The 14083-nt window shown below is 35.8% G+C and overlaps 1 protein-coding gene across 1 annotated transcript in view; it reads right to left on the reverse strand.

The window, feature by feature from the left end:
• LOC134839570 (protein dispatched homolog 3-like) overlaps window positions 1-14083 on the reverse strand; it is a 45643-nt gene that overhangs the window by 17465 nt on the left and 14095 nt on the right. The window contains exons 4-6 of the mRNA XM_063855163.1: window positions 10959-11107; window positions 10460-10694; window positions 5405-5942 (exon numbers count right to left, since the gene is read on the reverse strand). Coding sequence (XP_063711233.1) covers window positions 5405-5942; window positions 10460-10694; window positions 10959-11107 — 922 coding nt within the window. The remainder of the gene's footprint in view (window positions 1-5404; window positions 5943-10459; window positions 10695-10958; window positions 11108-14083) is intronic.

Below are 14083 nucleotides of genomic sequence, written 5' to 3' on the forward strand. Positions count from 1 at the left end.
TGTCGCTTTCGTTAAGCACAACATGTATATAGGACCCGATGTTATAAACGTTTCCGAATTGCAGGTCAAATACCCGCAACTAGCCCCGTTAAAGACGACTGCGTATAATTACAAAGAGATTGAGATAGTTATAGGACAGGACTTCTATCATGCGATAAGACCCCTCGAACATGTCTTCGGAGATGAACTTGACTCACCGTGCGCCGTCCGACTTCCGATAGGTTGGGTCATTAGTGGTCCGTCTCCTGATCGTTCGTCCTTAAATTCTTCTTCCTTTAACTGCGTTACGGACGATACTTCTCTGACCAACCAAATCAAAATTTGGTATGAGTTAGAGTCGTATGGTGCGTTCAAGCAAGTAGATGCCCGTTCCGCCGCAGACAAGCGTGCTTTGTCGATCCTAAAAACTGAAACCGTTCACGATGGTGAGCGTTACACTGTACCGATGCTGTGGAGTGATAATTATGTTAGCTTGCCTATCAATTATTATTCTTCATTAGCCCAATTAAAGTCGTTAGAGAAAAGATTAGATAAAGATCCGTTACTTCGCGAGAAAAATACCGAAACAATCAGAGAAGATATAAGTAAAGGATATGTCATAACCGTCAACCCGCACGATCCCAGCTCACGAGCCGAACGTGAGTGGTATCTTCCACACCATCCGGTTTTGAACCCGAACAAACCCGGCAAGGTGCGCCGTGTCCTCAATGGAGCATCCAAATTTCATGGCACTTCCTTAAATAGATCTCTCTTGGGTGGCCTGGATCTCCTTCAAAATCTTATTTTTGTACTGTTGAGGTTCCGTCAACACAAGTAAGCCGTCTCAGCGGACATAGAAGGTATGTTCTTACAAGTTGAAGTACTTGCGCGAGATCAACCGTCTCTCCGTTTTTTGTGGCGGGAGGACCCCACTTCAAGTGTGGTGGTTCACCAATACACCCGTCATATTTTTGGCGCTCGTGATTCGCCAACTTGTGCGAATTTCGCGCTACAAAAAACTGCTTCTGATAATCAAGCTGAATACCCCGAAGCCGCTTCAGCCGTTGTCCAGAAGTTTTACATGGACGACTATCTTGACTCGTTCGAAAATACCGCTGACGCTCTTAGCCTAAGTAAAGACTTAGTCGCAAGGCTCAAATTAGGTGGGTTTAACCTAACAAAGTTTGTTAGCAATGTACCCGAAGTTACAACCGCTCTTAATCCGGACAACCGTGAGTCCAACTTGTCAGTTAAGGATATTTGTAAGAGTCCAGACCAATCGTCGCATGTTCTTGGTCTCAGGTGGGATCATGTAAAAGATACCCTAGTAGTAAGTAGAGGTGTTGATCGACCACTAGATAAAGCAATTACTCAACGCACCGTGTTGAGTTTTGTTTCCTCAGTTTTTGATCCAATAGGACTGGTAGCTCCATATACTGTGAAAGCGCGCCTTTTACTAACAGACATATGGAGAATCAGTGGTCAAAAGTGGGATGATGATCTCCCAGAGGAAATTAAACAACAATTTCTAGATTGGCACTCAGGACTTCCACTATTAGGTACTCTGACGATACCTCGTAGCTACTTTACCGAACCGTTCGACCGCTGTGAACTTCACACGTTCGGTGATAGTTCGCAGGACGTTTTTTGCGCCGTATCGTTTCTCCGAGCCCGATTTGCTAAATCGCAAAAGACCGAGTTAGCTTTTGTATTTGGGAAAGCCCGTGTAGCGCCTATGAAGATGCTCTCCATTCCCAAGTTAGAGCTTCAGGCTGCTCTGCTTGCGACTCGACTCAAAGAAGAGATTTTGAAAGCGCTTACTTTCAAAGTAAGCAATGTATTCATGTGGACTGATTCTATCACCGTTCTCCAGTGGCTTAACTCGTGCAACAAACTTCCTGTGTTTGTTGGAAACCGCACTGGTGAAATCTTGGAGTCCACCACCATTGATCAATAGAATCATGTACTCAGTGGCGATAACCCAGCTGATACCGGCACACGAGGGATTTCTTCGGAAGCCCTCAAGGATAGCAGCTGGGTTAGAGGCCCTAGTATATTGAGGACATGTGATTGGCCATTCAAGCCGAACACTGATGTCATCAAAAAGATCCAATTAAAAGGCCCACTCTGTGACATTGATACATGCCTTGAGACTGCATCTACGTTTGTTGTTGATGCTTCATCTGAGAAAGCGCCGTCGATCCGTCTGTTTAAAAATTGGGATAAATTCAGCTCAATTGTAAAGTACAAACGTGTTTTAGCGTTTATGCTTCGTGTGCTACCATCGCATAAACACTTCCGTACAAAAACGCTTGAAATAACCGACCCGTCCGAGTTAGATATTGCCGAGCAGAAGCTCATTTATCTCGCTCAGTCCGAATCATTTCCTGCCGAAGTGAAAATACTTCAGTCCGATAAACTGATAACAAAGAAAAGTCGGATTGCTAAATATTCTCCGTTCATCGGCCCAGCTGGCATCCTGCGTTCAACTGGACGTATCAGCCGTCTTGTTGATACCGACTTTGATAGCAAACATCCAATAATACTGGATGGTCGACACCGAGTTGCTCATATGTTGATTAGGCATATGCACTTTCAACATGCACATCAGGGGTTGGATTACATGCGTGCTGTCGTTCAGTTGAAATACATTGTTCTGAAGTTGCGCTGGTTACTTGGGAACATCGAAAATACTTGCATAACTTGCCGTAAGCGCAAAGCAAAAACAGTTGTGCCCATTATGTCTGACCTACCGATTGAAAGACTGGGTTACAAGCACCCTACCTTCTCCAACACAGGTGTTGATTACTTTGGCCCGTTTCAAGTGCCAATACGCCGAAGTACCGAAAAGAGATGGGGTTTCCTATTTACCTGCCTCACGACTCGAGCAGTTCACATCGAGTTGGTTCCATCTCTCGATACTAGTTCCTGCGTCATGGGCGTAGAGCGATTTATTGCAAGGCGAGGTACCCCCAAAACCATTCTTTCGGACAATGGCACGAATTTTGTTGGTGCTCAAAAGGAGCTCCTATCCTGTGTCCAAAATTGGAACAAAGTCGCCCCGGCCGTTTTCGTCCACAAAGGCATTAAGTGGAAGTTTAACCCGCCCAGTGCCCCTCATCACGGTGGCGCCTGGGAGCGGCTAGTGAGAAGTGTTAAGCGAGTGTTGTACGACATATTAGGCAACAGGAGGTTAACTGAGGAAGTTCTAGGAACAACGCTCTGCCTAGTTGAACAATTACTTAACGCAAGACCGATCACTCCGGTCAGTTCCGATCCGCACGACCTAGAGGCACTCACCCCGAATCACTTCATTCTCGGTCACAGCGCAGCTAGCTTCCCGTCGTTAAGTTTCGAAGATAACTTTGATTATAAAAAGCGTTACGCCAGAGCACAATCGTACGCTAACGCAGTTTGGTCACGCTGGCTGCGTGAATATGTACCATCTCTCAACAAGAGAGCAAAGTGGCATAATAATTCGGATGTCACACTGAAAACCGGCGACTTGGTTTGGGTAGTCGAACCCGACAGCCCACGTGGGCATTACCCACTCGCCCGTATTGCTAAACTACACTACGGCAAAGACGAATGCGGATACGGAAAAAAATTTAAGCGTTTGCTTTTAGCCCTTTTTAGCTCAAACTTGTATCATTTAGGGTGTTGCAGCGCAAATATAAAACAATAGTACAAATGCATATAAACGTAAATGTGCGAAAGTATAAATGCATATAAATGTAAATGCATATAGGGACAGTAGCCGAGCGTATACATGGTGCGTCCCGGCGGTTTCGGCGCCGGTTCGAATCCCGCCTAGGTCATTTCCTTTCTAGAACTCGAATGTGCACCGAACTTGATGGGATGCTCCGTAACCAGGTTCGGTCCCCCCAAAACCCATTTTAACCGTCTTTTCGCTCTAATTTGGTTCAGCCTTGGTTAAGGCTGACCTTTAAAAAGAGCAATTTGTCTCAAGGACAAATACAGGCCATTTTTGCAGCTTGCTTTGAGTTATGCAGTTTATTGTGGCCGATGTTACCGATAACAACAAAAAAGTTTTGTTATGAAATCTCATTGTTACCGAGTTATTTTGCCGATAAAATGCTCGAATTAAATTGTTTGAAATTCGATATTTTTACAATCCGTGGAGATTGAGCGCACATAGGGTTTTGTCTTACAATTGCCTTACATTTGTCTCAAAATTGGATTAAAGGATTTTTTTCCGCTAGGAAATCTGAAAAAAAAAATTGAACTTCGAATTAAAAGTCATTCAAGTTTTTTGTGATTTTTATTTTTTCGCTGAAAAAGAAATGGACTGAGCTTTAAAAAAAAGCAAAAACCAAAGCGCAAAAACTAAAAATTGAGCAATTTTTCAGAAGGCTTTTTGTGCATGATCAATTTTTAAGACCAGAAACGTATATAAATGAAAATTACTTTGTTCTTTTACACTTAGAAAATGGGCCAAATTGAATTTTTTCTAAGTTTGCTGGGTAATCTATAAATAAATATGTGTTTGTACTGAAAATTCAATTAAGTTTATTTGAACTTTTGTAGTTGGAGAGCATTAGTTGCCTTAAATTAGGAAATGAGCTGACCGCTCGACTAGCATAAAAATTGAAAACTTGAAAATTTATCGACTAGTATGGTTTTGATAGCTTTCCATCTCAGAATTACAGGATCTCTTTAACTATCCCCCTTTGGTACTTAGTAACGAATCGCCACAAACCACCAGTGGTACCTAGTAACGAATCGCCACGACCCCCAAACCACCACAAATGCCCCAGTTTCGGTACTAGTTTACGAACTCTATTTTTTGCCGGCCGCAATTTTTTGAAAAAGCGTGTTTGGCGCTAATATATACTTATTTCGAGAGCTCAAGACTTTTCAAAAATTGCTCAAGAACAGTTTTTTGGCCTTTTGTTTTCACAAACATTTGCGCAGAAAAATTTGTCAAAGTAAGGCATTTATGGGGCTTTAAGAGAGCTTGGAAAAAAAATTTAAGAGAGCTTGGAAAAATAAAAATCGTGAAAGTTTCCGAAAACTTTTTAAAATTGCGCCCTCTACTCAAAAAAATTTCAAATTTGTAACTGCCACGACCTGTAATGACTTGAACCGAACACTGATAGCCGCGCAAAGTGTGAAATGTGTAGAAAAACAGTGATTTTCATGTTTTTTGTGAGTGATGTTTTTATTATTGATAATAATGAATGTTGTGTATCACTATTTATGCTAGTCGATACGGTTTATTCTAGTCAAGTTCTATGCTAGTCGATACACTGCCGCAAATGATTTTAAATTGAATTTAAAAACCAAAAGGCAATGATAATTTTTGAGGCTGAAAACATATGAAGCATTTTTTTTCAAAAAAACTCACGACCTAAATAAGTGTCTCCCTTTCTTTCATTGAAGTTTAAATACTTTATATTCCAACCTGCGAAAGCTAGCGCTGTCGTCGCTGAGGTCAAAAATGTCGAAGTAGCCGCGCTGTACATTGTATTTCCTATCCTCTCACCAATATCGACTGTACGATCCATGCCTTTGAAAATATTCACATATACCAGAATATCATCGACACCTATAGATACCAAAATAATTCCACTAGCCGCGTTTAACATGCCAATTTTCTTGATACCAAAAACGATATAATACAAGAAAAGGTTGTCAATCATGGCTCCAATAAGGACCACTAGTGTCCATAAAGTGAGCCATGGCGAGCATCCAGTGAAACAAAACACAAGAGCGGCAATTATAGCCAAAGCTGCGATCGTTTTCATCATGTCGCTTTTGATTATTTTCATTAGCAGGTGTTCTGTAAGCGCTTCTGAATAGTAGTAGATTTTGATGTCGTGTTTCTTTTCGTATCGGTTCATAATTTTGTCAAGAGTCAGAATGTAGTCGTATTGGATTTCGTTTTGCGCTTCTCTTTGCTCGTTGAAGCTAAAACCCTGCAAGGGCTGGCCAAGAAAGATCTAAACAAACATTAATTTACAAATTCTAGAACAAAGCCCCAGGAAATTTATAAAAAAAGATAACGAACTCAATGAATCCCAAAAAATTGACCAATTTTTTCCATCTAATAAATCATAAGTTTTTTTTACTGTTTGGCTCGTTTTTGAGGAATTAAAACTCAAATTGGGGAATAATATCCAGACTAGGGTGAAGCACTAGTTTTCGTGATTGCCCATAAGGATGAAACCAGGATTTGTTATGGAAAAGTTCACAAGAACTTTCAAAGAAGAGATTTAAAAAAAATTCTTGAGAGTTGAAAGTTGTAAAACACAGAGGCAAAGCGGAGTTTTGCACCATTTGCGATACAAATATAAAAAACGATAGAAGTAGAAAAAAAAGAAAAATGTTGAAACATAGATCTACCAAAAATAAAGTTTTCTCAGTGGAATTTCATTTGAAGCACAGATGCCAGACATTTGAATATGAATTAGAAACAGAAGGAAACTTACGAAAAGGAAAATAAGCCGACAATCTTTGAGCAGACACAAAATAGCGGAATTGCGTTCACAAAAAAAATTAATAAGAAATTTTTTTTTAATTTTATGTCCCCTGCCTGAAACTCTATTGAACAACACATGCTTTTGCAACTTCAATGAAACATTGTTACAGAAAAAAATCAATCCGTGATAAAGCAGCTAAGCCGGCAATCTTTGAGCAGACACAAATTGAGCCGCAAAAACTTATTTTTTTAAATTTTAAAAACAAACAATTTTCAAATCCCCTGAAACTACATTGAACAAAACTTGCAGTTCCAACTACAAAGAAAGTTGCTTACGGCACAAGCAAAATCCGAGGTGGGGCAATTCAGCCAAAAAAACTTAAGCAGACAAACGGAAGTCCGACAATTCAATATTTACCGGAAAATTTCAATTGAATACACACAAAAAAAAAGGACCGACCAAACTCAAAAAACGGGTTCAAAGGCGACGATGTTACCGCTAAGTCAAAGGAAAACGGAGTTGAAAGCTTCTAAGTTTTAATCACAAAGCAAGCAAGAAAAGCAAGTAGGATTTTAAGAAAGGTTGTTAACAGAAAAAAATTTAGTTCCCGATTGCAAAGCTTTAGGTTAGTTCTTAAATTAGATCAAATTGGGTTATTTTTATCAAAATATTACTATCATAAATAGACCTCAAATTGAATTAGATTTTTCAAAAACTATGAATCACAAGTAATTTTTGAATTTCAAAGACTTTAAAGAGCTGTATGTACAATTAATTAAGTAATTCCACAAAAAAAACGTATATAAGTGTCTTCACTGCGTTCATTGACACTTGAAATCTCGACTTCAAAAAGTACCTTACGTCTTAACATTCGGCTTTCAAATTTGTCTGTGTTTATGTTGCATATCCAAAAGTGTTATCAGATAGGTTAGCAACGTTTGCTGTACTAAAATGGCGCAACGAAAACTAACAATTTTTGGCAGAAAACACTTTTCTACGAGAAATTTTCAATCTCAAATACAACAGAAAATCAAATTCTCAATTTTTTTTTGTGCTGATGGTTGATGCTCACCAATCAATCCAAGAAATTGTCAGTGTCAATTTAAAAATCAAGAATAAACAAAGAGCGATACGTAGAAATACTTTCGTTGTGATAAAATGAAACTGGGCAAAAAAATCAAAAATCTTGTTTGCTATGATTCTAGCTAACACTCAATTTTAGTTTTCATAATTAAAAATGATTATAAGTTTTTATGTATAAGTTTTATAACTATAAGTTTATATCAAGAAAAGATTGTAAAAAAAACCGTCTGAAGAATGCCAAAAATTCCTTTATTTTAAATTTTTTTTTAAATATGAGCTCTAATAAATACAATAAGGGGGAGCAATAGTAAAACCTCATTGAACTCAGGAAACAAAAAAATTATTACATTCTATTTTACAGATTAATAAAATTCCAGAATTTTTCAAGACTAGCATTTTTACTTTTGGTGAGCGTAATTTGTATCATTTTAGAAACAAAAAAATTTTGATTTGAAATTGAAAGAAAACAAAAATCAAACCAAAAAAAAAACAAATTTGAGCCTTAACAAACTTTTACAGGTTTTCCTGAGAAAAAATGCGAAAAAACGCTACCTATAAAAATGATTTCAGTACGTTGATTGAAACACCAAAACAAACTAGAAAAATATTTCTAGAGACAGTTTGAAAAGAGCAAATGAACGCAAACAGAACAAAAATACGAAATTACTTTCTGAAAAATCCCAAATTTCGAATTTCGAAAAAAAATTGAGGGCCTTAAAGCTCTTCAAAAATGGGGAACAATTTATGATTGACGAATTTAACCCAATTACAGAAAAATAGATCAAAAAGTGAAATTTTCAAATTGCTGGAAAAGTTGCTAATTAAATTCCACTTTCGAAACTGGAAGTTAATTACGTTTTCGTGACTTAACCTTTTTGTTGTTCGATAGTGGAGCCTTCTTTTTAAGAAATGAAAAAAGAAGCTTATAAAAAAATCAAAAATCAAACAGCTCAATAAAAGTAAATTGTGGCCTAAACAATTTTTCAAATCCCGAAAAAATTGAAAAGAAAATCATCGCGACTTAGTTTGAACTACATTCATCGATTCTTAAAAACAAAAAACCACACGACTACATTAAGTGATTAAAGAACAACCAATAACTATTAAACATAGCCAACTGACATTTGGAAAAGACTAATCAACCCAAAAAAAAATGAAAAAAAACCACTTCAAAAAAAATCTTCAATTTGTGAAAACTGGATCATTAAGTAAGACTTTTATTTTGCTTGGAAATCTGATAATTAATTTTCCCTTTTTGAAATTTGAAGTCTATCACGTTCTTTGCTACCTTAACACTTTTGCTTTTCGATAGTGGAGTTTGCCTTCCTTATAACAATGAATGCACTGAACTGAAAAAAAGTCAAACCGCGAAAAATCAAAATTGAGCGATAACCAATTTTAAGACTTTTTCCTGTATAAAAGACATTATGAAATCGGCAAGACTTAAAAAACATTACTCAATACTTTGATTACTTTCAATAATTATGAAATTCTATGTAGTTCTCAGATAACGAAATTTAAAAACCTAACAGCAATGCGTATTGAAAGATTAAAAAAAAGAATAACAGCAAAAGTTTAGGCGTGACAAAAAATTGAAGCTTGTTAAGTTTGAAAAATATTTTCCCGGTTCAGTCACCCAGAAATTATTATCGCTGATTAATAAAAAAATCTAGTTTTATCAACGTTTTGATCAATGATTCAGTTGTATTACATAAATTAAAACGGTTTATTACTTCTCAAGGACAAATAATCTTTTTTCAGCAAGGAGTTAGCGGTGTTTTAACAATGTTTTATCTCTGGGGTGTTAGTTTGTATCATCAATGAAGAAACCATAGCATGTCAATAATTTAATGCTGGAAGTTTCATGAACATAGCCAACAAACTGTTGAAAAAGAGTCAGTAAACGCAAAACAAATAGAAAAAAAACTCGTTTTTCTGAAAAAAGCAACTTTTGACTTTCAAAGTAAAAAAAAATGCCCTAAATTTTTTTGAATTTCAAAACAGTTTTTGATATACACTTTTGATATCATTGACCTCATTTGAGAAAACTGAATCAAAAAGAATTTATTGTTTTTGTTTCTCAAAAAATTGTCTAAAATTTTAATATTACTACTTTTGAAGAAAATGCGAAATTTTTAAGCTTTGTTGATCTATTTTTCATTCAGTCAGTATTCGATTTTCAACTAAGCAATTTTGACGAACGTTTTTTATGCCATCAGAAAGAGATTGTTTTCTGGCCGCAAATTATAAAAGATATTTTAGCTGTGATCATTTTTTTGTAAAAATACGGAGCTTGGAAAATTGCTAATTTGGTCAATCTGGGATAACTAGCACAAGATAAATTGCGTTTTTAAAGCACGCGTTTGCGGCAAATCAATGAGTTCCAAAATAAAATGAAAAAACTTGCACTTTGTATTTTTACCCGTGTGGTGGATAAATTGAAGAAAAAAAAGTTGAAATAAAACGTTTTCTTTTTTTTTGATTATTTCATCAATCATTTAACAAAAAAAAACGTTTTGTTTGGCCTTAAAGCGCAGTGGAACATTCAGAGCTTCGCCCTGACCGAGCAATTTTGTTGCTAGTTATATGTATTTCAATTGAAATGTTAATGCTTAATGTTAACTCAAGTGTACAATCAATTAACGTTTTATCTCTGAGTTAAAAAAAGAATGGCTTATAACATACTCGTTCTAGAGCTTTTTGTGCCCCGGTACCTAAACTCGTAAATTAAAAAACACATCCTTACCTAATTTTCCTTGAAAATTTTTTTTGATCCTTGGGAGAAAGAGCAAAGAGAAAAAGTTTTCAGCGCTAAATCAGGGATAAATCATTCAAGTTAATGAAAAGAATGACTTTGATCACGTGTGACTTAAACATAGATGACAGACTCTGTTTTTTTTTCTAAATCAGCGATGGTTGCCTCGGGGAGGTCAACCCGATTTATTTGAACTCACTGTGGATTTAATGTAGGTTGTTTTTGCCTCCCTCGAGTCAAAATCATTGTCGAAAAAGGAGAAGAAGTTGTCCTGTGTCTTCATAATGTCGTATGAGTCATTGAAGTTGGTGATTCGGGATCCCATTCCGTCGAAAATGAAGCCTTGGTGGAAGACTCGAGTGTTGTTTTTATCATCCACGGCTATGTACGCATAAGGGAAGAAGAATCCGTTCACGCTCATCGGTGGAAAACACCTGAAGACATTATTTAATCAGAACTGGATGTTAACTTGGTTCTGAGCTCGAGTTTTCAACCAATCAGAACAGAGTATTTTACGCGCGAGATTAGTTTAATAAATTTTATCTGAACGATGAGGATCTTAACTTGATGCTGCGAAATTGATGCTGCGAAAAGATTAATTGGGATACCAAGCACCAAAGTACCAAATGGCATGATACCCTTTGAACGGGGAGGAGGTCGATTTCCTGGAACGATTTCTGGTCAATTTGATATCCAACCTGTTGATTTCTGTCGCGTATTTAGAGTAGACGTGGTAGACGTAGATAAGACAGTTGTCCCGAAAACCCTCCTCTTGGTAGACCAACTCATTCTCAAATTCGTGAATGATTTTCAACTTGTCCTCGGTTAGCATGTTTTCCTTTCTTCCCTAAAATATTTCACACTCATCAGAAAAAAAAATAGTCAGAGACGTTTAAAAATGAACCATATGTTTTATAAAGTTCTTTTAGACTTGAGAATTGGTTGTAAACTACACAAAAATTGTAAGCCTGAAGACAAAACTTTACTGTTATTACGATTTTTCTTAATTTGAATAAATTTAAAAAAGGGGTAGTGAGATTTCATCCAAATTCGATTTTTTCTCCTCTCCTTTCCTTTGAAACAAATTAATGCAACTTCAATGATGTCCTTAGAAAAGCAGTAGAACTGGGCTTTGAAATGCAAGTAAAATCATTTATCGCGAAATTGAGAAAAGAAATAAATTGAAATGTGTTACATATCTATGTCAGTATCTTACTAACAAAAGGTAAGCTTTTACAAATGCATTGAGGCAATAGACAACGAATTAAAGAATAAATCAACGAACAAAGGAAATAATTTTTGATAACCACAGTTCCAACTACAAAGAAAGTCGCTTACAGCACAAGCAAAATCCTAGGCAACTAAGCCGAAAAAACTTAAGCAGACAAACGGAAGTCCGATAATTCAATATTTACCAGAAAATTTCAATTGAATACACACAGAAAAAAAAGGACCACCGGGACTCAAAAAAACGGGTTCAAAGGCGACGATATTACCTGCTTCTCTACAAAAAATTTTTTTTATCTGACGTCAAAAAAATTGAATTCGTTGCCCAATAAATTACGAAATTTAAGTATTACCACATTAACGTTCAAGAAAAAATTAAAAGAGTTCTAACCATGAAATGAAATCTAATCCTACGTGTGAATAACGTTTTCATCAGTCGATTTGCCTTTATATGTTCAGTTTTGACAATGATTTAATACTTTTACGTTGTTTACAATTTTTATGGGTGCCCAATTATTTTTATTTTTTCTTCAAATTTTCATTCTCAAATTGGTGAACTTTTTGATGTAATTTTTTCATCTCATTTTATCCAAACATGAGTAACTAATCTGACTTCGTAACTAATATTAACTTTACACTGTTACTATACTAATGCATTGACTATTCTGTAGAGTAATTAAAGTGTTTTTTCTTCTTCTTCTTCGTCTCTTTCTTCTTCAGTAAGTGCGTTTTTTCTACTATCTTGTTAACTAACCGTTTTGGCAAAAGAGGACATTTGACGCACTGTAAAGAAAATAGTATATGCTTATCCGTTATGTTAGTTTTTAGAGGGATTTTTTTTTCAATATTCCATAGGGTGAAAATTGTTCGTACAATTTTTTTCAGGCAAAAAGGCTCCCGTTTTTTAGTATTAGTAATTCAAGTATGCGACCAAACGTCTTCAAGGTAACCGCAGTTTTGTGATGCACTGTTTACATAATTCACCCTAATGAAATCTGTACACTGTCAGCTTTTACACGGAATCTGTTCAATCAGCAAAATATCAATGTGCTCAATTGTTTAGTTTTATGAAAAATGTCGTGAGATTAAGTCAAGAATCAAGAGATTCTAAATCTGTATGTAAGTATGTATGGATAATATTTACCCTACGATGTTTTTCTTATTTTCATTTACGGATTTCGCTTCAAAACTATGTGCCTCACTCATTTTCAGAGTTTTAGCGCTCGTATTGCATCTTTAAAGATAACATTTGATGGCCTGCTGATCACCGTTAAAAATACTTGATGAAATCGTCTTTATCGGGACAACCATCAATCTCCAACACAGTTTGCCAGAGTGTTAATACAGAACAAAACCAGGTTGATTTGCTCTATGACGTATCTAAATTAATTTTGACGATAAAAGACTTATTTTAAAAATAAACATAGCCAAAAAGATTATAGAAAAAAGCAAGAAACCCAGGGAAACCGAAAAAAATTGATTTTTTTTTTACTTTCAAATAAGATGGTATTAAAACACTTTGAATTTTGATTGAAACTGCATTAAACGTAATGTTTTTTCCATGGGAAATTTAAAAAAAGTAAGATCCTCTTTCAAAACTAGAAATAAAAAATTAAACAGAAAAACATCAAAATTAGCGTAACAGATTTGACCAAAAAATTTTTTTGCTGAGCCAGAAAAAAAAATAAAAATAACTTGAACTATATAAGTGTTTTCACTACATTTTTTAAACTTAAAAAAATGAAATATTTTGATTGTTTTTGAAAATCTCACCGAGCAATGTCGGTTATAAAAAAAAAGAAATTTTTGCGTCTAAAAACGTCATATGTGTATCAATTGGTTCGCCTACATTTGGAGGAATTCAATTTTTAATGAATAAACTTTTAGTTAGCCTCAGCTCAGTTTAGTATTTTTTGTGGGCCAAAATTATTCTCTAACTTCGCTACGAAAAAATTGCTGTGCAATTCTTGTGCAACTTTTTTCATGCCAAAGTTGCCCCATAATTTCAACAGTTTCAACTCTAATTTCAACTTGAGTAATCAAAATCACTCAATTTTTGAAAAAAATCTGTCACATATTGTTAGTTAAAAAGTCAACTTTAAGATCAGAGCAAAAATTTGAGTTGATACTAAGCTGGTAGTGTATGTCAAAAACCATCACCAAACTTTGAACTTGGTTGCAGAAAAAAAGATGGAATTTGATTTTTTTTAAAAGTTTTGGTGAGTCCGATAGCGTTCGTTTTTTATAATTCTCAGAGCCTGATTAATAAATGCCAATCTATGCATTTAGATCGATTCAGCGCTGAATGTTTTTGCCAGCTCAACCCGGTCTCACAATCAAAGTTGTTTTAAAGGGTAAAACAATTTTTCGTTGAAAAACCAGATTGAACTTGATATCAAGGAATCAATCTCTGATCAGTACACATTCAGCGTTGCAAAAACCTACCAAAATTAGCAAATTTGGACTTTTGGGCTCCCAACAGGAATCGAACCCACAATCAACATCCTCTCCTGTAAACACTTTTGGTTATGAGGGATGATTTTAACTGATCATACTTTGGCTAGTTTCATTTCGGTGCGTACGTTCTGTGTGATAT

The sequence above is a fragment of the Symsagittifera roscoffensis genome, chromosome 2, assembly GCF_963678635.1.
Source record: "Symsagittifera roscoffensis chromosome 2, txSymRosc1.1, whole genome shotgun sequence".
Taxonomy (NCBI): domain Eukaryota; kingdom Metazoa; phylum Xenacoelomorpha; order Acoela; family Convolutidae; genus Symsagittifera; species Symsagittifera roscoffensis.